The following is a 26,111-nucleotide window of genomic DNA, read 5'->3' on the forward strand; positions in this document are numbered from 1 at the left end:
CCTCCCATAATGCTGTTTCTATTACAATAAACCTCCTCTTGCTTAAGCTAACATAAGTGGTGATCTATTTCCTATTTCCCAAAGAACCTAAATAACCAACCAATGCAAAGATGAGTTCAGGTATCTGATCTTTGCTTTAGTAATCCCTGGTACCCATCAATCAATTGACTCTTGGCCCTCCAGTGCACCCTCCACACTGCCCCCACAGTTGTCCCATTCTTTGTGACATATTCTATGTGACATAATTTTCTTTCAAGGGCAAGTTCAAATTCCACTTTCTCCATGTCTACCTGTGGACTATACGGGACAGAAGTGGATCTGGGTTTTGAAGAATATAAAACTTTCTTTAATAAAATGAACATGAAACTAGGTCCACGGTCTAGGTAAAGGCCTGTGCAAGTGAGAGACTTTGAAGCTTCAGCTTCATTCACTTTGCTGTACATCTACATCTGCTACCAGGTCAAGAGGGACTTTTTCTCCGTGAAATTATTCTACCAGGTATATTTACAATAGTGTGTATAATCACACAGACCTGCTATATAAATAAGCTCGGTCTTACACCTGCTGTCTCCCACTTTGGGAATATCTTTTGTGATTGGACTGCAGTATTCTACTCCCCTGGGCTGTTGGGAAGAAACTCCTCATGTCTGACAGATCTACTTTCAGATTTGGGAGGGAAAACTGATCAGTACATGACACCGCTCCTGCTCATGCAGCATCTGGCATATGCCACCTAATGTTGGTAGCTAAGCCATTCTCCACACGATTGTTTCTAAAGAAAACCTGCTCATTACAAACATACATACACAGACATCCCTACATATTTGCTTGGTAAAATTGCTTATTTTTCTGTTGTCCTTAAAATAAAGACCAGTATCTATTTCATCAGCCACAAGTCTCCTGTCCACCTCTCCACCATCATTCCTCTCTCTCTCCCACTCCATATTAGCAGAGCTAAAAAATTTACTGTCCGTTTGTGGATATCTATGAAAGGGAGCAGTTAATAAACATTAGGAGTAGTTATCTATGCTTTTAAATTCCATTGTTTTTCACTTTCTCCTTCCCCATTCACCCTTGGGTCAGTTGAAGGTCTCAGTAAAGACTCATAAAGAGGTGATACGTTTGTTAATTGGCTTAAATTAATCATGGCAGAGTGTAAACATATATCAAAATATCACATCATACCCTATACAGAACATACACAGTGATTATTTGTCAATTAAAAATAAAATAAATCACAAATTTCTAAAAAGAAGCTAAACAAATAAGTTAGCGAGGAGATTTACGAGGGTGAAGCTTTGAAGAATAAAAAAGAGGCTTTCCAGATAGATTAAGAGCACAGTAGAGAGAGGACAGCCACCTAGAGAAACGGATCTAAGAGAGCCTGAAGGGACCTGTGGAAATGCAAAGCCACAGTCCAGAGAGAGACCTGTCAGGTGACGGCCAGAACCTAATGACTCCCTAGAATCATCAGAGTGATCGAGAGGGACTGCATTTTATGAATTCATCCAGAATGTGGTGCTTGAGTTTTTTTAATTGATCTCAAAAAAAAAAAAAAGAACCCTCTATGGCTAGAATTGGGAATATTTGGAAACATCCAGAGTCACCTATTGAATATCAGTACCACTCGATTATCAGTTCCATGGAGGCAGGGTTCAAATCTATCCTGTTGCTGCTCTATGCCCACATATCACAGTGCCTATCCCGTAGTCTGAACTCATTAAATATTCGGCGAATGAGTGTATAGTCTTTTCAACAAGATTCAAGCTCTTTCAAATCAGAGACTGTGTCATAAATGTAACTCCCAAGAACCCACCGCAATGCCTGACACAGAGTGACACTAGTTATGATTTGCTGACTGATTTAGAATGCACTGTATATGTCGAAGGGAGTTTTTTTTTTTTTTTTGAAGCCTGGTGATAACCAAGCACACCTGGTCAGACTCACATCCTGCCTTATCTTGTATGTGCTCCACAGCTCTGTAAAGGTAAAACAAGCAAAAGGAAGAACAATTATTGGTATCAAAATTACAGTAATCTAGAGACCAATCCTTCTCTGAACTCTTTGCCACTTCCTGATTCACTGAATTTGATTGGTTTGTTCCACAAGTGGAGCCTCCTGGCTTTCGGAACCATGAGGAAACAGTCATATCCCTGGAAATAAACTTTAACCAGAGGCTGCCTCCTGAAAGATCCTAGTCCCTAGAGATTTATTGCCATGGAAAGCCTGAGCTGGCCAAAGGATTAATTGTACACATAACCATTAGGTTGAGTACTAGAAACTGTTGTTACTAAACAGTTCTGTGTGGCTTAGCTGTTGTATCTGCTTTGTTGCTAATTGATTTAAATGGTAACATTATTACAATTCATTAAGGCTGGGTGTGGTGGCTCACACCTGTAATCCCAGCACTTTGGGAGGCCAAGGCTGGTGGATTACCTGAGGTCAAGGGTTCAAGACCAGCCTGCTCAATGTGGTGAAACCCTGTCTACTAAAAATACAAAAATTGGCCAGGTGTGGTAGAACTCACCTTTATCCCCTGTATCCCAGCTACTTCAGAGGCTGAGGCACAAGAATCACTTGAACCCGGAAGATGGAGGTTGCAGTGAGCCAAGATCATGCCACTGCACTCCAGCCTGGGCAACAGACTGAGACTCTGTCTCAAAAAAAGAATTCATTAAATTAACAAAATTATTCCAACTATTCAAAATTGCTCTACTAATAAAACAATAAGGGCAACTCTGCAAGGCAGAGGTGGGACAATCACTTGAGTCCAGGGATTTAAGACCAGCCCAGGCAACATAGCAAGATCTGTCCCTACCAAAAAACAAACAAACAAACAAACAAACAAATGAAACTTGTTTTAAATTAGTCAGTTGTGCTGGAGTGAGCCTGTAGCCCCAGCTATTCTGAAGGATGGAAGGATCCCTTGTGCGCAGGAGCTAGAAGATAGGATGAACTATGATTGTAACATTGCACTCCAGCGTAGACAACACAGTAAGACCCTGTCTCTAGAAATAAAATTTAAAAAAAATTTTTTCTTATCAATAAGGAAAGCCCAGGAACTCACATCCCAGTTAATAATTTAAAGAAAAAAATAAGAAAAAGTTGTAGTTTTCAAAGGCAGTTTAAGAATATGGTTACATACTTCAGAAAAATCAAAGAAGTATTTTGGTGAAACAACAAAAATGCTCTCTAAATCTTCAAAAACTTCCAAATATATTTTCTTGAATTGGTGATAATATTGTCTCCTATCCCCTCCCCACTCATGAAAACCCTTCCATCATGATAGCCCCAAGGAAATGAGAGAGCCAATGCCAAGTTGAGCAGCAGGAGGAAGGGTCTTTCCAGACGAAATCCTTCTAGTGCTAGAAGAGGAGACAGCATAGAAGGAGGAGTAGGAGATGATGTCCTTCCTTCTCAATTACAATGGCCTCAGAGTCAAAATCCAGAAGCAGGAGAAAGAATAGAAACATCACATAGAAGAAATGGTCCCAAGCTCTGTAGTACACAGGCTCATGAGGTGTCACCACACGCATGCATGGACACGAAAGAGAAAGCCAATTACGGTTCCCTGACTCTCTTCCAGCCTCCCTGAACTCTCCCTGTGGCTTATGGAAGGCAGTGGAAAACTCAACACCATAGAGACTGCAATGAAGTTGCTGTGAGTAGGGCCAAGATGACATTGTCAGAGGCATTTGAACCAGAGCAACTCTGAAATCTACTGGGCTGCATTCCCAGACGGTGAGGCATTCTAAGTCACAGGATGAGAGAGGAGGTCAGCGCAAAATACAGGTCATAAAGATCTTTCTGATAAAACAGCTTGCAGTAACGAAGCTGGCCAAAACCCACCAAAACCAAGATGGCGACAAGAGTGACCTCTGGTCATTCTCACTGCTACACTCTCACCAGCACCCTGACAGTTTACAAATGCCATGGCAACATCAGGAAGTTACCCTGTTTGGTCTAAAAGGGGAGGCCTGAATAATCAGCCCCTTGTTTAGCATAATCATCAAGAAATAACCATAATAATGGGCCACCAGCAACTCTCAGGGCTGTTCTGTCTATAGAGTAGCCATTCTTTATTCCTTTACTTTCTTAATAAACTTGCTTTCATTTTGCTCTGTAGACTCACCCTGAATTCTTTCTTGTGTAAGATCCAAGAACCGTCTTTTGGGATCTGGAACAGGTCCCCTTTCCTCTAACACTGTGGCAGAGACAGCAGTTCCTATGGGGGAAGAGCCCAAGGCGATGGTCTGGAGGAAGGAAGTGACTGTGGTGCCTCAAGGGTCTTCTGTGCCACTGAGAGGACAGTGGGGCCAAGTCAAGGAAGCAAGGCCACAGGGCTAGAACATGCTGAGGAAACTGTTTCCAGGTTTCACCAGCACTGAAGTCAATGCTGGATGCCAGCGGCTATCTAGAAACCAGGCATGAAAACAATTGATTCTGGGGATTTTAGGGAGGACCCAAAGGGCAGGATCAGGACTGCTTTTGACAGGCAGCCTCCCTTCACTTACCCATGTTATCACAAGGGAATCTGGGCTTTCTCTTTCACTCAGATGCCATCTTGGCTAAGGAAAGAGGGTGCTTGGAGAAATCGTGAAAGACGTTTGCCTCAAAGAGAATGAATTAACCCAAACTGAGAAAAAAATGGATGGACAAAGTATCTTCAACTGCAAGATCAAGAACCCATCTCCTACTCTTCTACCTCCCAGCCCCTGCCGCAGCCAGCAGAGACCAAGAATTTGTGAGAGTTTTGTTCTATGTAGAAAAATTTTAAACATATATTTAAGTTCCTAAAATTGTATTAATTTTACAATTAGCATGTACTGTAATTGTATTACAGCCTAATTGTACACTGTATAATTTTCATCCTAGCCATTAGCAAAAACAGACACTCTTAAAAGCCAAACAGATTTCCATAGCACTAAACAAATATGGTTCTCCCCTTTATAAATCTGTGAATATGAGTCTTTTCTTTTCCAGTTTGATGTATTATAAAGGTGACCAGGAAGGGAACGAAAACAGTGTCCAAGATAACTAATAAAAACAGGCCATTCTAAGAATATACGTCTAAAGATAAATTAAGTCTGACAAAACATGTGAGTTATCTTTTCTTGTGTAATCAGTAATATGAGAGTCAATCAAGGGTCTCATCGCAATTTTACCTACAGTTTTTACAAGGTAAATTACTAGAAATATAGCTCAGATAAACAGAAAATATTCAATGCACTCTTATAGTATATTACCACATCCATAGTTGAGAAGGATTAAATAAGATTAGACTGTCATAAATGTGGTAATTGCACTAAGTAATGAATTCCATGATAAATCGATCTTTATTCTCCAAGTAAGAGCTGATTTGATTGAGCTCTATGCACTTCAGTGTTCTGGAAGATTTCCTAATCCCTGAAGCTGCAGGTGTGGTCACTGTCTGGGGCAAAACACTTAACACGGCTGAAAAGTGACTTGTTCCCTGTGGTCCTGGCTATGCATAGGCATAATCACAACCGCCCAACACAATCAAATTAAATCATTTGTGTGTGACACTGCCATGAGAATAATGATTGGAAACTAGCAGAAGCTGTCAAGGGTCTTTTACACATCAGATAAATAAATTCAGCTGAGTAGTGAAGGTCAATTCAATTTAGCACTCATTGATTAGATATCTTTCATGTGTAAGACATTATGCTAGGCATTAAAAGAAAACCTTGAATCCTTACAAATAAAAATATTTTATTGTTAAACAGCTCTCATTATGTAGTATACATTGTATGTTGTTAGTGGTTATGAAGTGTCTAAATTCACAATGCATTCTCATTTCTCTAAGTGATAGGAGTATCAAAATAAAAATGACTAAAGCCTCATGAGTCACAATATGACCATTTGGAATCTGGGTCTTACATAAAAGTGGTTAAAAAAACCAGTTGTTTAACTTTAAATGTGAAGTAATACAGCAAATTATCATTCAGCTTCTCTTATTCTTAATAATATGGTAACTGTGATCTTCAAGCAAAACCTTGATAAATTTTTTGACATAAAATAACCCATAGGGCGTTTTAAAAGTTATGCAATATAGGTACATAAAATAAGGAGCCATTCTCTGACTATAGCAGAGGTTTCCAATTGCTTCCTAATATCCACTCTCTCCTCTCTCTACCATAGCCCTGATTATGAGCTGGGTACCAACTAAAACACTGCATTTCCAGACTCTCCCAGTTAGCTGTGGCAGTGTGGCTAAGTTCCAGCTGATTATTTGTGAGCAGAAGTAATGAGACTTCTAAAAAGTCTTCACAAAGGAAAGAGGCACATCCTTCTTTATTTACTCCTTCCTTCTTACTGCTGACCAGAAGGCAGAATAATGACTGGAGCTCAAGAAGCTATATTGGATTATGAAGATGTGCACTAAGAATGACAGCAGGAAATAGCTCCAATCTCTGATAACCAGGAAGTGCCCCGATCAGCTCTGAACTGTCTACATCCAGAATTTAGATAAATAAGAAAGAGATACCCATCCGTGTTCTTTTAACCATTGTTTTGTTTTTTTTTCTGAAGCTGACCAAAACCTAACATAACTGATAAAATCATCCCATCAGCCAGAATAAATTCTGAGCAGTTATCAAGAGAAAAAGTAAGGTGAAGAGAAGCCACACTTATAAGAGGAAACCAAGAGCTTTCGTCATAGCTAGCCGAAGATGAAGTTAATTACCTAAAATTTTCTGTTACCAAGGTTTTGGGAGTTGACACAAGAAGGCTGGTTTTGCCATGTATCATGCCAGGAAGTTCAATGATAATTTAAAACTGTTTGCATGGAATTTTCCCAAAACTTGTATAATAATTTGATATTTTTAAGGAGGAGAGGTGGCATAGTATCATACTACTGTGTAATTAAAAATCTGCTCTGTCCTCACACTGGGTTTACAACACAGATAGTGGTACCAGAAAGAGCTCAGAATGAAAATTAGAATGCTTGAAGCTTAATTCACAATAGACCCGGAAAGTTGCTTAAATTTTATAAAGCTTGGTTTTCTTATCTATGATATAAGGATAATGATAACAGCAGCTCCATTTTCTACACAAAGAAGTTGGGATAATAAAATAAAATAAATGTATGTCAAAGTGTTAATTGTTGTTACTAAAATCATTTTGGTGCTCACTTATGTTTCTCTGGGAGAAGCACTCTGTTTTCAGTTTTCTGGAATAATTTCCTTTTAAAAGACACTCTTTTTTGCCTGCATTAACTTATTTTCTCTACCTTCTCACTTTCATGGTTCTGTAGAATAATTTTTTTTATGAAGTCTGAGTTTTCATGAGCTACATGTATGCAAGTATTTTTAGCTAAAAGAATATTGTTGAGAATGTGTATTTGGCTAACTCACAACCACTTCTTTTGAAACTAGCTGAGAAGCACTTGGACTGACACTGAAAATAAAAATAAATTTATTAACTAATTATAGAAGGCTGTGCAGTTAGAATATGTCACTTACTGATTGAAATCTAAATGCTATGCGCAGCAACATTTCTTCAACTCAGAATCAAGCATCCGGACATTTCACATAGCAGCATCTACTTTGATAGCATTGACCAATTATCAGTGAGAGTAAAAATGCCCTTGGACTTACAAAATATTGAAGTGCCTTCTGAATTATCAAAAACATATTACCAGTCAATGGAATCTACACACACACAAACACACACATGTACACATACGTGTGCATGTATAGTTTCACATATATATGTGTATATGTAAAAATATATATGGAAATATACACATACATGTATGTATTTGTATATATGCACATTGAACTTCTGGGCACAATATTCATGTATGTGTGTGTATATATGTGTAAAATATATACACATGCATGTATTTTTATATACATGTATGTACACATACAAATACAAGCATGTACATATATACACACATATAAATACACATACTACATATATATATACACATATATATGTATTTGAGACATGGTATCTCTCTGTTGCCCAGGCTGGAGTGCAGTGGCACAATAACAATCTCGCTTCAGCCTCCCAAGTACCTGGGACTACAGGTGCACTCTACCATACCTGGCTAATTTTTATTTTTGCAAAGACCAGGTTTCACTATGTTGCTCAGGCTGTTCTTGAATTTCTGGGCACAAGCAATCCTCCCACCTCAGCTTCTCAAAGTGCTGAGATTACAGGTGTGAGCAACTGTGCCTGGCTGGAACCAAAATATTTAACTAACATGTATCACTCCATAATCATGTACATGGAGATTAATATTAACAGCAATAAAAACACTAGATTATCTGTGTTTACCTGGAGCAGAATAAAAAATGCTATAACTCCATTTCACAAATATTGAAGGTGAGATTTAATTTCTTGCTCAATAGGAAGCAGGTTATTTGAATTTCTTGTTGATAACAGCCTTCTGAATGTCATTCATTTTATAGGCTTCCTTCCAATGTGCATCTCATTGACCTAGGACTTCCATTTGATTAATAATGAAAGTCACCTAACCTTAAACTCCACTCAATTCTTCTCTCTCAGACACTCACACATGTACCATCAGAACTCGCACCTCCAATACAATCTTGAAAAACAAGACACTCTACAAGGACAAATATTCAGGGATTCTTTGCCCTCAAACTTCTGACAGTGCAAGGAAACGTGGGGAAAGAGGAGCTGGCCTGTGGACATGACACTTTTTTACTCCTCCTCTCTTGAAAACCAGACTCATTCTCTGTCCGCTATCCCCAAAGTTGACTGGTGAGACATTTCCTCTTATCACCTCCTTTCCAAGCCCTCAGTCTTCACTTATGAGCCTGTTTTCTTTCTTCAATTTTTCCACTGCTACTTTCATCACTATCTGAGCCAGAAGGCAAGGATATATAGAATATATGTGGAGTGAAAAGGAAGGGAAGAAGGTTTAGAGGGAGTGAGCACATGGAGACCCTGACACCAGTCCTTTCTGGGAACTGCAGGGAGATGCATTCCATGCCTCAGTCTCTGATGTGGGCTCAGAAGAGAATTTTGAAAGAGACTACAATTGCTTCAGGCGTCTGTCTTCTCTTGAGATTTGCCCCTCTCAGCCCTTCATGTCCTTCCCAGGTTTTTCCAAAGAAATCCTAACTCTAACTCATCATTAAGGCTTAAATGTTCTATGTCCCATTCTTCTATCGCCTTACTGAGTGGCTAGAGCTAATGGAAATGAGATACAAGAGAGTGACAGTGACTTATTGTGTTACTACCCAGATAATGTATTTACCTTCTAAGATGGGCCTTTTGTGTCCTTGAGCAAAGAAATGAAAATTCTTGGATTATAGGTCTTATGGTGGATCCTATAGGTTTAGGAAAGCTTTCGGGAATTATTTTAATAATAACAATGGCCTACATTTAATTGGTTATACTAAATATCAAGCACTTTTCTAAGAGCTTTCCACATTTTAGCTCATTTGATATTCATAGTAATCCCAGAGGATACTACTAATATCTTTGCAAATGAAAATACTGAGCCCCAAGGAGGGTGAGTAATTTACCCTCAGTCATACAGCTAGTAAGTAAATGAACTGGGGTTTGAACCCAAGTAGTCTGGCTCCAGAATCCCTGCTCTTTATTCATCCAGATGGCTGTCAAAAACAGCATCAAGGCTGAAGTCTGTCTGGGAGTCAGAAAGCCTGAGTTCTACACCTGGCTCTGCTTCTAAGGAACGATGCAACTTTGAACAAGCCACTTAAACTCTCTCAGCTGAACTGAATTTGTGGTTGATATCCTTGCTTTTTCGGAAGCAGAACTATTTCTTTAAATGAAATCCTAATTAAAAGCCTGATATACATGACAGATAAAAGAGAGATATTGAGCCTAGGCTGCTGATATAGCTGCCTATATATTGTTCAAAATCTAACCCTTCACCCCTTACTAAAGATGGGGCTCTGTTCAACCAGTTGAACTTCTTTTGACTCAATGATCTCTACTGCCTCTTTCAGCTACAGGACCCTATATAAGTGATTGTGTAGACACACCTAGCAGTTCACGTCTCAAAATATGCTCTCCTCTCTACCATGCACTCCGGTGGAAACAGCCTAGAGTTAGACACAGAAAAGAGGCAACCCTTGAGCAAGCAGGAACATCGATTTCATCATTTTACTTGATTTTCTTCAGGGCTCGAACAAATAAAAGATACTAATTAAAGCCTCACCCTACACTATACAATTCCCTCTGAGAAGCAGAGATGAGAAATGCAGTTTCTAAGCACTTAGCACTGTGACTACCATCTTAGAAGTGTTTGATGAATGATCATCCAGGCTAATTTGAATACTATAGCAAAAATATAATTGAGACCCACCACATTTATAACAACAACACTGCTCTGGGTAGAACTTTTTGAGATTAATTTCATTACATACTTGAAAATAAATTCCATTAACCTTGTTTTTCTTCTTCAATAAAATTAGATATGAGGTCCCTCTGTTAAATTCCCCTCTCTTCTAACAAGTATACCTAGATATAGATCTGGATATACTTACTTACTTTCTTCCCACCTCCATATATTCTCTGTTGAACCTCACTTCTCTTTTTCTGCATAGTGGAACACATTCATCCTTAAACCATTTGTTTTTCAGTTTTATTGTCCTACATTTGTTATGTATCCTCCACTAAGAAAGCAGAGTGTATCACAGATGGCGTCTTTGTTAAAGGGAAAACTTCTAAAGAGACAGTGCGAGACTCCTGGGTCTTAGGTTTGCTTTGTAAAGTGCATCTGTACACATGGGACATGGGTGAATATGTCTCTGTGATAGAGCTTATGATACCTCCAAAGCTAGAGGAATCATGCTATGCTCATTTTCTGAGAAATTCACCAAGAACTGAAAAGTGAACTGGTCTTGGGAGAAGTCAACATTTTGTATAGTTAGGCTAAAATATTCAACCATGTTAGACTCTCCTTTGGCAGCAGCCCATAACAAAACTTCTCACTTTAGGTGAGGAGTATTAATAACAGAAAGCTCTGTAGTCTCTGGAGAGCTCAGAACACTTTCAGGAATGACTGGGCGGCTGCTCAGGTGTGCTTTGGAGTTTTCCAGTCTTTGAGATGCATTATTTGCATGCTTTACTCTTCAAGGGCATTTACCTCCTCACTGTGGTTAAGTATAGTAATAAGCAGAAATTAGAAGCTGAATACAAACTGACTGACTGAGGGAATAAGGGATGCAGTGAACATGAAGAATTGATGGAGAAACTGGAGTCTAGTGATATGAGCACATGGCAGGAAGCAAAAAAGAATTTCTAAATATGAACAGATAAAAACCCTGTTCAACTTCCTTGCACGTCAAAAGGAGGTGGTCAGAAGTTTTTTGAAAGGCTCTTGATTCTTGGAAGGAAAGTGTTTTTTCACTCTTTATCAGCCTCTGACTTCATAGTTATGTTGCCAAAAGGGCTGGGAGCAGGGATGTGGGTTTAGACCCTGTGGCCAAAGGCTGCTCTGCTCTTTTCCAATTGCTCTGCTCCTGCCAACCACAGCTAACCTTTCTTCTAGCCTGGATGCTCACCTCTCAGCCTGGCCATTCTCCAGCTAGGGCCATTGCAGGTATCTGAATTAATGAAACACTATCCTCCCTTTGCATCACCTCAGAAACTTAATATAAGAATGTAAGAAATATTGCACTCACTAAGACTAGTAGTTCATTCAATTTAATATTCTGTCCAATGATGACATCAAGAGACCTTTACTGGAATGGAAAAAGAGGCATTCTAAATAATAGGCATGCCAAAGTTTGGATGCCATTATCTCTAATTTTACTCCCTAATTATAGTTAACCATTTACAGAAACATGTAATGTATGCTGTATCTATCAATGTGGTAAGTCTGTAAACCTTAATTTTTTAAATGAAATTTAAAAAATTTTTTTAAACTAAATTAAAAAAATGATGCTCTTCTTGGGCATCATTGCATTTTTTTGATTTGTACTATTTTGTTTGGTCATTAAAATCAATTTAATAAATATTTCTGTGTCTACTATGTGTCTATACTTCAAAGCCTTCACTTTCTTGGAAGCTGAAGGTCTGGGGAGGAGAGGAAGTGGGAGGGGCTGGGACACTAAGATTAAAATGATGTGTCTTTCATTCAAGAAGGTAACAATCCAGTGGGGGAGCTAGGAGCACGCACAGCTCACTGTCATACAAGTAGAGAAGTGAGAAGTAATCACCGAGGCACAAATGAACTCATGGATGTACAAAGGAGAGAGTCAGGAATTCTGAATTAGGCATAAGGAAACAATTCTTAGGGTAGGTGTCATTTGAGCTGGGCTTTAATGAATTAGAATTTTCTCCATTGAAATTAACATTTAAGTAAAGTAAACACTAGAAACAGAATTGTGAATGTGCATAATGTGTTTGGGGAAAGGATTCAAAAAAGGCTGGGGCCAGTGTTGCCAGAAAATAATTGGAATCGTAGATTGGAATTGGTTTACTGAGAACTTTGAACAAATTAAAGCTTTTGGGCTTTGTACAGTGAGCACTGGAGAAGTATTAAAGGCCTCTCTAACTCTCTGCTTTTGAGATAGTTGAGGGCACTCTACTATCTCCATTATTCAAATGAGAAAACTGAAGCTTAGAAGGAGTAAGAAATTCATTCTACAGCAAGTGTAGAAGTAATATTTGAGGTGAAGTATTTGCACTCTAGAGTCCAAATACTACACCTAACCTTAATCTTTCTTTAAAATAATTTAAAATTATTTTAATTGACAAGTAAAAATTATAATAACAATATGATAATTTGATATATGTCTTAGTCTTAATTTTTTATAAAATAGGAATAATAATAACAATACTCTCTATCTAACTAAAAAGTTCGATCAAATAAAACTACAGATGCTAAAATGCTTAGAAACTATAAAATACTTTTATGAGTCTTGACTATTAATATTATTTTATTATTATCGCAGTTCAACTAATATAACTCCTAAATACATTGCTGGAAAGCCAATTGGTGTTATTCGGGGTTAATACTGTATATAAGTGATTGAGTTCCTCCTGGGCAAGGAAGATAACAACACCTATTTCACAAGATAGCAAGGAAATGAGATTATGTATATATCTCATTTATATAGATGAGTAAACAGAGGCTGAAAGAGATTAAAACCTATTCAGTCACACAGCTGGTAAGTCAAGAACCATACTTCACATTTATATCTTAAAATCCCCAAATCCCTTCCATAAGGCTACTCATTGCCTTCCTTACTGATGATGCTATAAACCTTTATTTGCAGTGGTACACTGAAATGATGTCTTCAGGGAGCAATTAATGATGCCAGAAATTTCAGCATTTCTGACAAAGATGTGAGTGTCCGGTTTTGTGCTTTAAAAGAGATGTAACTATTTTACCCTGTTAAGGAGCATGTTGAATAGGTAAGTAGTAACTAGGCTTGACTTATCTAAAACAAATTACCTTTTCTATTTTACTCTCTGAGACAAAATAATGTCTTTAAGAATAATTTTGTTGTTAATTTTAAAAAAAAGATAAAAAAAAAAACTTCCCTGTTTATGTAATGGTATTGGTTCCTTATAATTATTTTAAACTTTAAAATCTTCCCTACATTTACTGAATCATTTGTTTCTATGTTTTAAAGTATATTTCTTGGCTAGGCGTGGTGGTGCATGCCTGTAATCCCAGCACTTTGGGAGGCCAAAGAGGGCAAATCACTTGGGGTCAGGAGTTCGAGTCCAGACTGACCAACACAATGAAACCCCGTCTTTACTAAAAATGCAAAAATTAGCTGGGCGTGGTGATGCACACCTGTAATCCCAGCTACTCAGGAGGTTGAGGCAGGAGAATCGCTTGAACCTGGGAGGTGAAGGTTGCAGTAAGCAGAGATTGCACTACTGCACTCCAGCCTGGGTGACAAAGTGAGACGCTGTCTCCTAAAAAATAAAAATAACATAAATAAATAAAGTAAGTATGCGTCTCTTGGTTATGAGACTTAAAATATATACATATAATAGGTTTGATATATATCATGTGATTGGGTTGAATTCATTCAAATAAATGTCAATGGACCCCTGAGGTGCCTGAGAACTGTTGACTATTGTCACATTTACACAGAAATATTCCAAAGACAATGTACAAAATGAGACATAAGATAAACACCAAGATGTACAAAATTTTCAAGTTCATATACCTATGGATAGGTTGTGTTTTGAATTCATTTAGTGATAGTAATAGAACTAGAGTTTGGAGATGCTGAGATTTTGTTTCCTTGAGCAAAATGTTTTGCACTATTCTAATCAGTCTGACCAGTTCTGTGGGAATCAGAGAGCAGTCAGTTGAAGAGAAAACTGGGGAATGAATAAAATATCAAATATACCAAATAGATTTCACCTGTTAGCAACAAAGGATGGAAAACTCAAAAAGAGGGTTGCAAGAATTTTTCTTTCTGGAAGACAAAATGTGCTCCACTCTGAAACTGCATTGGATTTTCCCTGAAGAAGCTACAGCAAATTTCAAAATTAAGCAGGGAGAGAGAATAATCAGAATAGCTTCACTGATGACAAATCGTCTGCCCTAGGTCCTGAATTTTCTACAGTCTCTCAGGAGTCCCTCTGTAACTAGGAAGCACAACTACCTTCTGCTTTTCAGTAAGCATCCTACCAAGTTACAAGTCAGAGAGGAAGTGTAAAAGGAAAAACAAAAATAAGAAACAAAACCAATAGAGCCAAAAGAGATGTATCCTTAGTAACCCAAATTGTGATAAACTCTTGGCGTTAGCAAAAACCGCAGGCCTGCGTAGAAGTAGAAGTGCAGTCTTTCTGTACACCATCAGCTGCCAGGCAACCAATAGTCTGTCCACTGCCGAAGTGGTCCTGGATCAAACAAGGAAGGATCTAAATGTTTGCAGTCATGTGCACATGCCTAGATTGAACATATGGACCTTCACATTTTTTGCTGAGAATCTTGTTTGCGTAATCTAATCAGTGCTCTTAGAAAACCTGCCTCACCACTGCTCCCCAGAATTATTTCTGGTGGTTTGAAAATGTCCAATAATAGAGTCAAAGCCTTTCTTCCATGAGGCTTTAAACAAATCCTCAAAGATAAACTTGAAGCTTCTGAAACTAATCACAGTATAATTATTTGCTCAGAAATTACACAATGATTATATTCTAATCCCAAATCAGGCGTGAACCCCAGCTTTATTTCTCACTAACTCTTGTGGATTTGGTCAAGTGGTTTATCTTCCATGAACCCCAGTTTCCTCATCTGGAAAGTGATGATAACACCTACCTGTGTTTTTAGTTAACACTTTTGATAACATACTAAAAGTGTAGGTGCTCATAAAATGGCATCTGCCACTATTGTCATTATCACCAATTCAAGTTTCTTTAAAATTTTGATAGTGTTCATGTGTCCCTGAAAGCATTCTCTTTCCATTTCTAGGAGTTTGGTTACTTACGATTCTTTACTATTAAGAAGCTCATTTTAAAGCAGGTATGGTCAAAATGAGTGAATAATTCAAGAAGGAAGAAGACATGGGATCTAGAGGAAGAGATCTCAATTACAAAAAAGAGGCAAAAGGGTGAATAGCAGAGAAAACCAGAAAAATGTCAGACTCCCAAAGTGGGTAAAGATTATCAGATAGGTTTGGGCTCTTGGAAGACTTAAGATTTAGCCATTGTCCCAAAGCAAAGTTATGCAAATTTAAACCTTGATGGGTTTGTAACTCTAGAAAAAAGAGAAGTGTATTCAAGAAAAGAAACATAATCACAGTACTACTGATTCATCAGTGAAGGATATTTTCATCATAATAAAAATGCAAACATTGAACGTTGAGTTAAGAAAAGTCGGTTATAACTATAATGGGAGAATGGGTGGGGAGACAGCTAAATCCAGCAAAATAGAAAATCAACATATAATGTCTATAAACTTGATTAAGCATAAGATAACAATATATTATTTAAAATTATGATGGTACATTTTGCTAGAAAAAGCAGTGAAAAAATAAGCTGAAAGGAGTAGCCACTGGAAAGAGGGTGGTGTACGGGTAGGGTTAGAATGAGGACTGTGAGTTTCATGCATGATAAGCCTTTCAGCACTATTTGACTTTTTAAAGAGATGCACATAATATTTTAATAAAAATTTATGAAAATAACTTAAGAAAAGAAATACACATTTGAGGTATGACAGATCCTTCTCTCTTTCTCTCTCTCTCTCTCCCCTTCTCTCTCCCCTTCACACACACAAATAAGCACAAGTGTATAAAATCTAGGTAACTTACTCTTTGTTACAATAGTTCCTTAGCCATAAATAAATAAATACCCATCATTTATCAACTAAAGGCATAGGATTTAGTAGTTAGGATGAGGAGTAAAGCAAAGGGAGGCATAAAATCTTAATAAATGGGAGACATGGTTCCTGTATTCAAGGATTTTGCAAGTTGGTTGAGAAAAGAAAATCAATCTCTTTCAGGAGAGGGAGTGGGAACCTGAAATTTCTTGTTGGAGGAAATAAAGAATCTATACTTTTGAGTCTTGCTATTTTTGTCTCCTAGAGGTTTCCTGTGAGCTGTTTTCAAGGACTCAGAAGAAAAAGCCTTGTCTGTGTTTAGCTGACAAAACTACCTTCATGACATTTCCAGAGAGAAAGGAGAATCATGGTTTTTCAGTTAGAAGACACCACATAGAAATATCAACCCTTATTTTACAGATAAGGTACTAAGCCTAAAAGAAGCTGTGTATTTTTCCCAAGATAACACATCCTGCCTAAGACAAGAACTAGTGTTCAATGCCACTTGTGTGTTCTGGTGAATGTGCAATTGCCCAATACTAAACTGGGAAGGTTGTACAAAACTTGAGATGAGAACAACCATAATTAATTCTCTAATATTGTTCCATTAATGGAATGAAGATAACAAAGTAACACTGACCACTTGTATAGCACTTTCAGGTGTCTTTACTGGATGCAAAAGCTTATACCTGTAACCCCAGCACTTTGGGAGGCTAAGACAGGAGGATCGCTTAAGGCTAGGAGTTTAAGACCAGCCTGGATAACATAGTGACACCTATCTCTAAAAACAATAAAACATTTTTTTTTAAAGTAAGCCTAGTGAGATGTCCCATTCCTGTAGTCCCAGCTACTGGGGAGGCTGAGGTGGGAGGATCACCTAAGCCCAGGAGGCTGAGGTTGCAATGAGTTATGATCACACCATGGCACTCCAGCCTTAGGGACAGAGTAAGACCCCATTTCTTAAAAAAAAAAAAAAGTGTCAAGGGAGATCCAAGATGGCCTAATAAGAACAGCTCTGGATTGCAGTTCCCAGCGAGAACAGTGCAGAGGGTGAGTGCTCACTGCATTGCCAAACAAGTTTTCACTGCCCACAGACAAGAAAACTCCCAGGCTGAAAAGCGCCATGAGTTTTCAGCATGGCAGTTTCAGCCAGTGACGCATCGGCACACAGAAACTCACACAAGTCTGGGCAGCCATTTTGACTGGCACCTGGAATGCCTGGGAGACAGCTGCCCATTCAACTCAAAGGGAAGGGGCTGAGACAGGGAGCCAGAGGATCTGGCTCGGTGGGTAGCACCCCCAAAAAACAAGCAATCTGAAACACTCTGGATTGAGAGTTTCACAGCAAGTGCAGCTGGACCCAGGACCGTCCAGCTCTGTGGGGGGAAGGGTGTCCCCCACTACTGAGGCAGTCCCCCACTACTGAGGCAGTCCATCACTACCAAGGCAGTACACAGAGCAGCAGGGCAGAGCCTGCAGCAGCTCAGCAACACCTCTGTTGGCAGATTGTGACTAGACTACTCTGTGCAGGGCAGGGCATCTATGAAAAAAGGCAGCAGCATGACAGGAACTTATAAATAAAGCCAACCTTCCTAGGACAGAGTACCTGGGAAAAGAGGCAGTTATGAGTTCAGCTGCAGCACTTAAAGGTACCTGCCCAGCAGCTCCACAGGGAATGGTGGAGCTCCCAGCACAGCACTTGAGCTCCTATAAGGGACAGACTGTCTCCTGAAGCAACTCTCTGACCCCTGTATACCCAAAGAGACGCCTCCTAAAGGAGAGAGCTCAGGTTGACATCTGGCGGGTACACTTCTGGGATGAGGATAGCAGAGGAAGAAACCAGTGGCAACCCTTGCTGCTCTGCAGCCCCGCAGGCAATCCCCAGGTGAGCAGGGTCTGGAGTGGACCTCCAGCAGTCCTGCAGCAGAGGGGCCAGACAGTTAGAAGGAAAACTAAGAAGCTGAAAGAAATAGCTTCAACATCAACAAAAAGGACATCCACTCAGAGACCCCATCTGAAAGTCACCAACTACAAAGACCACAGGTATATAAAGCCATTAAGATGAGAAGAAAGCAGCACAAAAAGGATGAAAACACCAAAAACCAGAATGCCTCTCCTCCTCCAAGGGATCACAACTCCTCACCAGCTAGGGATCAAAGATGGATGGAGAATGAATCTGATGAATTGACAGAAACAGGCTTCAGAAGGTGGGTAATAACAAACTTCTCAGAGCTAAAAGAAGATGTGCTAACCCAATGCAAAGAAACTAAGAACCTAGAAAAAAGGTTAGATGATATAAAACTAGAATCAACAGCTTAGAGAAGAATATAAATGACTTGATGGAGCTGAAAAACACAGCATGAGAATTCCGTGAAGCATGCACAAGTTTCAATAGCTGAATTAACCAAGCAGAAGAAAGGATATCAGAGATTGCAGATCAACTCAATGAAATAAAACAAGAAGGCAAGAATAGAGAAAAAAGAGTGAAAATAAATGAACAAAACCTCCAAGAAATATGGGATTATGTGAAAAGACCTAATCTACATTTGACTGGTGTACCTGAATGTGACGGAGAGAATGAATTCAAGCTAGAAAACATTCTTCAGGATATTATCCAGGAGAACTTCCCCAGCCTAGCAAGGCAGGCCAACATTCAAGTCCAGGAGATACAGAGAACCCCACAAAAATATTCCTCAAGAAGAGCAACACCAGGGCACATAATTGTGAGATTCACCAGGATTGAAATGAAGGAAAAAATGCTAAGGGCAGCCAGAGAGAAAGGTCAGTTTACCCAAAAAGGGAAACCCATCAGACTCACAGCGGATATCTCGGCAGAAACCCTACAAGCCAGAAGAGAGTGGGGGCCAATATTCAACATCCTTAAAGAAAAGAACTTTCAAGCTAGAATTTCACATCCAGCCAAACTAAGCTTTATAAGCAAAGGAGAAAGAAAATCCTTTCTGGACAAGCAATTGCTGAGAGATTTTATCACCACCAGGGCTACCTTACAAGAGCTTCTGAAAGAAGCACTAAACAAGGAAAGGAACGACCAGTACTGGCCACTCCAAAAACGTACCAAACAGTAAAGACCATCGACACAATGAAGAAAATGTGTCAATTAACAGGCAAAACATCCAGCTAGCATCAAAATGACAGGATCAAATTCACACATAACAATATTAATCTTAAATGTAAATGGACTAAATGCCCCAGTCAAAAGATACAGACTGGCAAATTGGATAAAAGGTCAAAACCTATCGGTGTGCTGTATTCAGGAAACTCATCTCACGTGCAGGGACACACATAGGCTAAAAATAAAGGGATGGAGGAAGATTCATCAAGCAAACGGAGAGCAAAAAGAAAAAAGCAGGAGTTGCAATCCTAGTCTCTGATAAAATGGATTTTAAACCAACAAAGATCAAAAGAGACAAAGAAGGGCATTACATAATGGTGAAAGGATCAATGCATCAAAAAACACTAATGATTCTAAATATATATGCACCCAATACAGGAGCACCCAAGTACTTAAAGCAAGTTCTTAACGACCTACAAAGAGACTTACACTCCCACACAATAACAGTGGGAGACTTTAATACTCCACTGTCAATATTAGATAGATCAACGGACAGAAAATTAACAAGGATATCCAGGACTTGAACTCAGATCTGGACCAAGCATACCTAATAGACATTTACAGAACTCTCCACCCTAAATCCACAGAATATACATTCTTCTCAGCACCACATGGCACCTACTCTAAAATTGACCACATAATTGGAAGTAAACCACTCCTCAGCAAACGCAAAAGAACAGAAATCATAAAAAACAGTCTCTCAGACTACAATGCAATCAAATTAGAACTCAGAATTCAAAAACTAACTCAGAACTGCACAACTTCATGGAAACTGAACAACTGGCTCTGGAATGTCGACTGGATAAACAATGAAATGAAGGCAGAAATAAAGATGTTCTTCAAAACCAACGATAATGAAGATACAATATACCAGAATCTCTGGGACACATTTAAAGCAGTGTCTAAAGGGAAATTTATAGCTATAAATGCCCCCCAGAGAAGCGAGGAAAGATCGAAAATCAACACCCTATCATCAAAATTGAAAGAACTAGAGGAGCAAGATCAAAAAAACTCAAAAGCAAGCAGAAGACAAGAAATAACTAAGATCAGAGCAGAAGTGAAGGAGATAGAGACAGAAAAAAATCCTTCAAAAAAATCAATAAATCCAGGAGCTGGTTTTTTGAAAAGATCAACAAAATAGACTGCTAGCTAGATTAAAAAAAAAGAAAAGGGAGAAGATTCAAATAGATGCAATAAAAAACAATAAAGTGGATATCACCACTGACTCCACAGAAATACAAATTACAATCAGAGATTACTACAAACAACTCTATGCACACAAACCAGTAAACCTGGAAAAAAAGAATAAATTTCTGGACACTTGCACCCTCCCAAGCCTAAACTAGGAAGAAGTTGAAACCTTGAATAGACCAATAACAAGGGCTGAAGTTGAGGCACCAGTTAGTAGCCTACTAACCAAAAACAGTCCAGGTCCAGACAGGTTCACAGCTGAATTCTACCAGATGTACAAAGAGGAGCTGGTACCATTCCTTCTGAAACTATTCCAAATAATACAAAAAGAGGAAATCCTTCCCAAATCATTTTATGAGACCAGCATCATCCTGATACCAAAACCTGGCAGAGACTCAACAAGAAAAGAAAACTTCAGGCCAATATCCATGATGAACATAGATGTAAAAATCTTCAATAAAATACTGGTAAACCGATTGCAACAGCACATCAAAAAGCTTATCCATCACAATCAAGTAGGCTTCATCCTAGGGATGCAAGGCTGGTTCAACATACAAAAGTCTATAAATGTAATCCACCATATAAACAGAACCAAAGACAAAAACCACCTGATTATCTTAATAGATGCAGAGAAGGCCTTGGACAAAATTCAACAGCCCTTTATGCTAAAAACTCTCAACAAACTAGGTATCGACGGAATGTATTTCAAAATAATAAAAGCTATTTACAACAAACCCACAGCCAATATCATACTGAATGCACAAAAACTGGAAGCACTCCCTTTGAAATCCAGCACTAGACAAGGATGCCTTCTGTCACCACTCCTATTCAATATAGTACTGGAAGTTCTAGCCAGAGCAATTAGGCAAGGAAAAAAAAAATAAAAGGTATCAATTAGGAAAAGAAGAAGTCAAATTGTCTCTATTTGCAGACGACATGATTGTATATTTAGAAGACCCTATCATCTCAGCCCAAAATCTCCTTAACTGATAAGCAACTTCAGTAAAGTCTCAGGATACAAAATCAATGTGCAGAAATCACAGGCATTCCTATACACCAATAACAGACTAACAGAGAGCCAAATCATGAGCGAACTCCCATTCACAATTGCTACAAAGAGAATAAAATACGTAGGAATACAACTTACAAGGGATGTGAAGGACCTCTTCAAGGAGACCTAGAAACCACTGCTCAAAGCGATAAGAGAGGGCACAAATAGATGGAGAAACATTTCATGTTCATGGTTAGGAAGAATCAATACTGTGAAAATGGCCATACTGCCCAAAGTAATGTATAGATTCAATGCTATCCCCATCAAGCTACCAATGACCTTCTTCACAGAACTGGAAAAAATCACCTGAAACTTCATATGGAACCAAAAGAGAGCCCACATAGCCAAGACAATCCTAAGCAAAAAGAACAAAGCCATAGGCATCACGCTACCTGACTTCAAACTCGACTACAAAGCTACAGTAATCAAAACAGCATGGTACTGGTATCAAAACAGCATGGTACTGGTACCAAAACAGAGATATAGACCAATGGAACAGAACAGAGGCCTTGGAGGCAACACAACATATCTACAACCATCCGATCTTTGACAAACCTGACAAAAACAAGCAATGAGGAAAGGATTCCCTGTTTAATAAATGGTGTTGGGAAAACTGGCTAGCCATGTGCAGAAAGCTGAAACTGGACCACTTCCTGATACCTTACACTAAAATTAACTCCAGATGGATTAAATATTTAAACATAAGACCTAACACCACAAAAACCCTAGGAGAAAACCTAGGCAAAACCATTCAGGACATAGGCGTAGGCAAGGACTTCATGATTAAAACACTAAAAGCATTGGCAACAAAAGCCACAATAGACAAATGGGAACTAATCAAACTCCAGAGCTTCTGTACAGCAAAAGAAACAATCATTAGAGTGAACCGGCAACCAACAGAATGGGAAAAAATTTTTTGCAATCTACCCATCTGACAAAGGGCTAATATCCAGAATCTACAAAGAACTAAAACAGATTTACAAGAAAAAAACAAACCCATCCAAAAGTGGGAGGCTATGAACAGACACTTTTCAAAAGAAGACATTTATGAGGCCAACAAACATATGAAAAATGCTCATCATCACTGATTATTAGAGAAATGCAAATCAAAACCACATTTAGATACCACCTCATGCCAGTTAGAATGGCAATCATTTAAAAAATCTAGAGACAACATATGCTGGAGAGGATGTGGAGAAATAGGAACACTTTTACACTGTTGGTAGGAGTATAAACTAGTTTGACCATTGTGGAAGACAGTGTGGTGCTTCCTCAAGGACCTAGAAATAGAAATTCCATTTGACCCAGCAATCCCATTACTGGGTATATACCCAAAGGATTATAAATCATCCTGTTATAAAGACACATGCATATGTATGTTCATAGCAGCGCTGTTTACAATAGCAAAGACCTGGAACCATCCCAAATGCCCATAAACGATAGGCTGGATAAGGAATGGAATACTATGCAACCATAAAAAACGATAAGTTCATGTCCTTTGCAGGGACATGGATGAATCTGAAAACCATCATTCTCAGCAAACTGACACAAGAACAGAAAACCAAACACTGCATGTTCTCACTCATAGGCGGGTATTAAAAATAATGAGAACACATGGACACAGGGAAGGGAGCATCACACACTGGGGTCTGTTGGGGAGGGTCAAGGGAGGGACAGCGGGGGGGTGGGGAGGTCAGTGAAGTATAACATGGGGCGAAATGCCAGGAGTTGGAGGCAGCAAACCATGTTGCCCTGTGTGTACCTGTGCAACAATGCTGCATGATCTGCACAGGTACCCCAGAACTTAAAGTACAATTAAAAAAAAAAAAAGCATAGGCAACAAAAGCAAAAATGAACAAATGGTATTGCATCAAACTAAAAGGCTTCTGCACAGCAAAAATAATAATAACAACAACACATGAAGAGACAACGTATAAAACAAGAGAACATATTTGGAAACAATACATCTGATAAGGGCTTAATATCCAAAATGTATAAGAAACTCAAATGACTCAGTAACAAAAAATGAGTAACATAATTTTACATACATACATAGTGTTACTCCTTGTTGTGCTCCTATAAAGGAATAGCTGAGGCTGGATAATTTATAGTAAAGACCTTTATTTGGTTCATGGTTCTAAAGACTGTACAAGAAGCATGATGCCAGCATCTGCTTCTGTTGAGAGCTCAGAGAACCTCCAATCATGGCAGAAGGCAAAGGGGATGCAGGCATGTCACATGGCAAGAGAGGGAGCAAGAGATGAGGCGAGGTGTCACACTTTTTGAAACACCAGCTCTCATGTGAACTAATGGAGCAAGAAGTCACTCATTACCCTGAAATGGCATCAAGCCATTCATGAAGGATCCATCCTCATGACCCAAATGCCTCCCACTGGGCCTCACCTCCAACACTGGGAGTGTAATTTCAACATGAGATTTGAAGAAGACAAATATCCAAACCATCTATCTGTTTATCTATTTTTCTATCTATCTATGTAGAAATAATATTCCATTATATTTTTATAAATTGTATATTATCAGTCATTCCACAATTGTTTGGGGAGAGATTAGTTCCAGTACTTCCCATGGATACCAAAATCTATGGATGCTCAAGCACCTGATATGAAATAGTGTACCACTTGTATATAATCTATGTGCATCCTCCCATATACTTTAAATCATCTTTAGATTACTGAAAATATCTATCATTATGTATATAGTTACTATACTGTATTTTTAGGGAATAATGGCTAGAAAAAAGTCTGTACATCTTCAATACAGATGCAGCTTTTTTGGTTCATTTGTTTAGTTTTTGGTATTTTTGATCTGTGATTGCTTGAATCCATGGATGTAGAATCCACAGCTACAAAGGCCCAATTGTATATATTTATTTGTACATAATGTAGACAGATAGATAGATAAAATTAAATATTATTCAGCCTTTAAGAAGGAAATCCCATTCTTTGTGACAAAATGAATGAACCTGGAGTATATTTTTAAGAAAAATAAGCCAGGCGCAAAAAGATAAATACTGCATTATCACTGTTATATATGGAATTTAAAACAGTTAAACTCATGAAAGTAGAAAGTAGAATGGTGGATGCCCGGGGCTATAGGATGAGGGAATGTGGATATGTTGATAGTACAGAGTTTTTGTCATGCAGAATCAATAATTTCTGGAGACTTAAGATACAGCATGGTTGACTATAGTTAATAATACTGTATCATATACTTAAAATTGGCTAGCACAGATCTTAAGTGTTCTTACCACACACACAAAAATGATAAACTATGTGAAGTGACAAATATGTTAATAAATTTGATTGTAGTAATCATTTCACTATATATATGTGTGAGATATATGTGTATGTCTATACATATACATGTGTATACATCAAGTAATCACATTACACAGATTACACAGTTTTTATTTATCATGTACCTCAATAAACTTTAGAAAAAATGTTATGTGATTAGTTTTACAACTTAAAAAAAGTGTCCTTATTTTCATTATCTCATGTAATTGAAACAATCTTACACTGATAAGAAAATTCAAGTTTATTCAGAGAAGTTTAATAAATTGTCAAGGGCAAATAACCAGTGAATAACAAATCAAATAATTGGACCAAGGTGTTCTGACTCCTTGTCCAATGTAGAACATTTTCTCTTTCATTATGACACACAAAACTTTAGAGAGCACTTTTGTAAAATGACTGTATTTGAAAAATACTTTAAAATATTTTAAATTACATATGGCCAAAATAAATGAATTAGTTTAGCTTTGAATTATTAATAGTTTGAATTAATATTGAATATTCCTGTAAGGGAGAAAATCTGGGACAGGGATGAGTCATGATTATCTAATTAGAACTGCCCAACCTTTAAGGCAGTGATTACTCTTGGTGATATACCAATATTATTTCTCCAAAATATTTCAAGTAAAAATCCATTCTGTACCCTTAATTCTTAAAATAAAAATGTTGGGCAAAAAATTTAAATGGTCAAGGAATTTTGAAAATAAAAAAGGGCAATTCCTTTTCCTCTAAAAACAGCTCTTCGTAGATCTTCTAAGGAGAAGACTCCAATTCACGGACTACTGCCGACTCATTAAAATCAACTTGTAATATCATGCACATAATGTATATCTATCCAATTCATGCACACACATCCAGAATGTAGGATGCTTTGGTATCAAAGAGCTGTTAATGATTGACAAATACATCAATGCTCTAAGGTTTCATTTCCATCTTCTTCAATAAGGCAAGATAAATGAAAAAATACATGTCATTAATTGCTCTGCACTTTTCTCTCCAGAGAAATGCAAACTATAAACATCACTAAGACATTCTACTAATAGCTTTAAAGGTTGGCTTAAAGCATTATTAATTATACATTTGTAAGAAGGTCTGTGAGTGCATGCCTTGCATTCTTATTCAAAGATTCAATCAATAAGGTCATCCCTGCCACTTGCATTC

At 38.2% G+C, this 26,111-nt stretch overlaps 1 protein-coding gene across 5 annotated transcripts in view; it reads right to left on the reverse strand.

Annotated features, from left to right (window-relative positions):
- Positions 1–26,111, reverse strand: part of PTGER3 (prostaglandin E receptor 3) — a 187,233-nt gene that overhangs the window by 115,732 nt on the left and 45,390 nt on the right. For 2 of the 5 annotated variants that reach the window (XM_064372506.1, XM_064372508.1), the window contains exon 3: positions 2,528–2,653. The exons of the other annotated variants lie outside the window; for them this stretch is intronic. In XM_064372506.1, the coding sequence (XP_064228576.1) occupies positions 2,528–2,653 (126 nt within the window). The remainder of the gene's footprint in view (positions 1–2,527; positions 2,654–26,111) is intronic. 5 annotated transcript variants of the gene reach the window in all.

This window comes from Aotus nancymaae, unplaced genomic scaffold (assembly GCF_030222135.1).
Source record: "Aotus nancymaae isolate 86718 unplaced genomic scaffold, 86718_ANA_hifiasm-v0.15.2.pri h1tg000007l, whole genome shotgun sequence".
Taxonomy (NCBI): Eukaryota; Metazoa; Chordata; class Mammalia; order Primates; family Aotidae; genus Aotus; species Aotus nancymaae.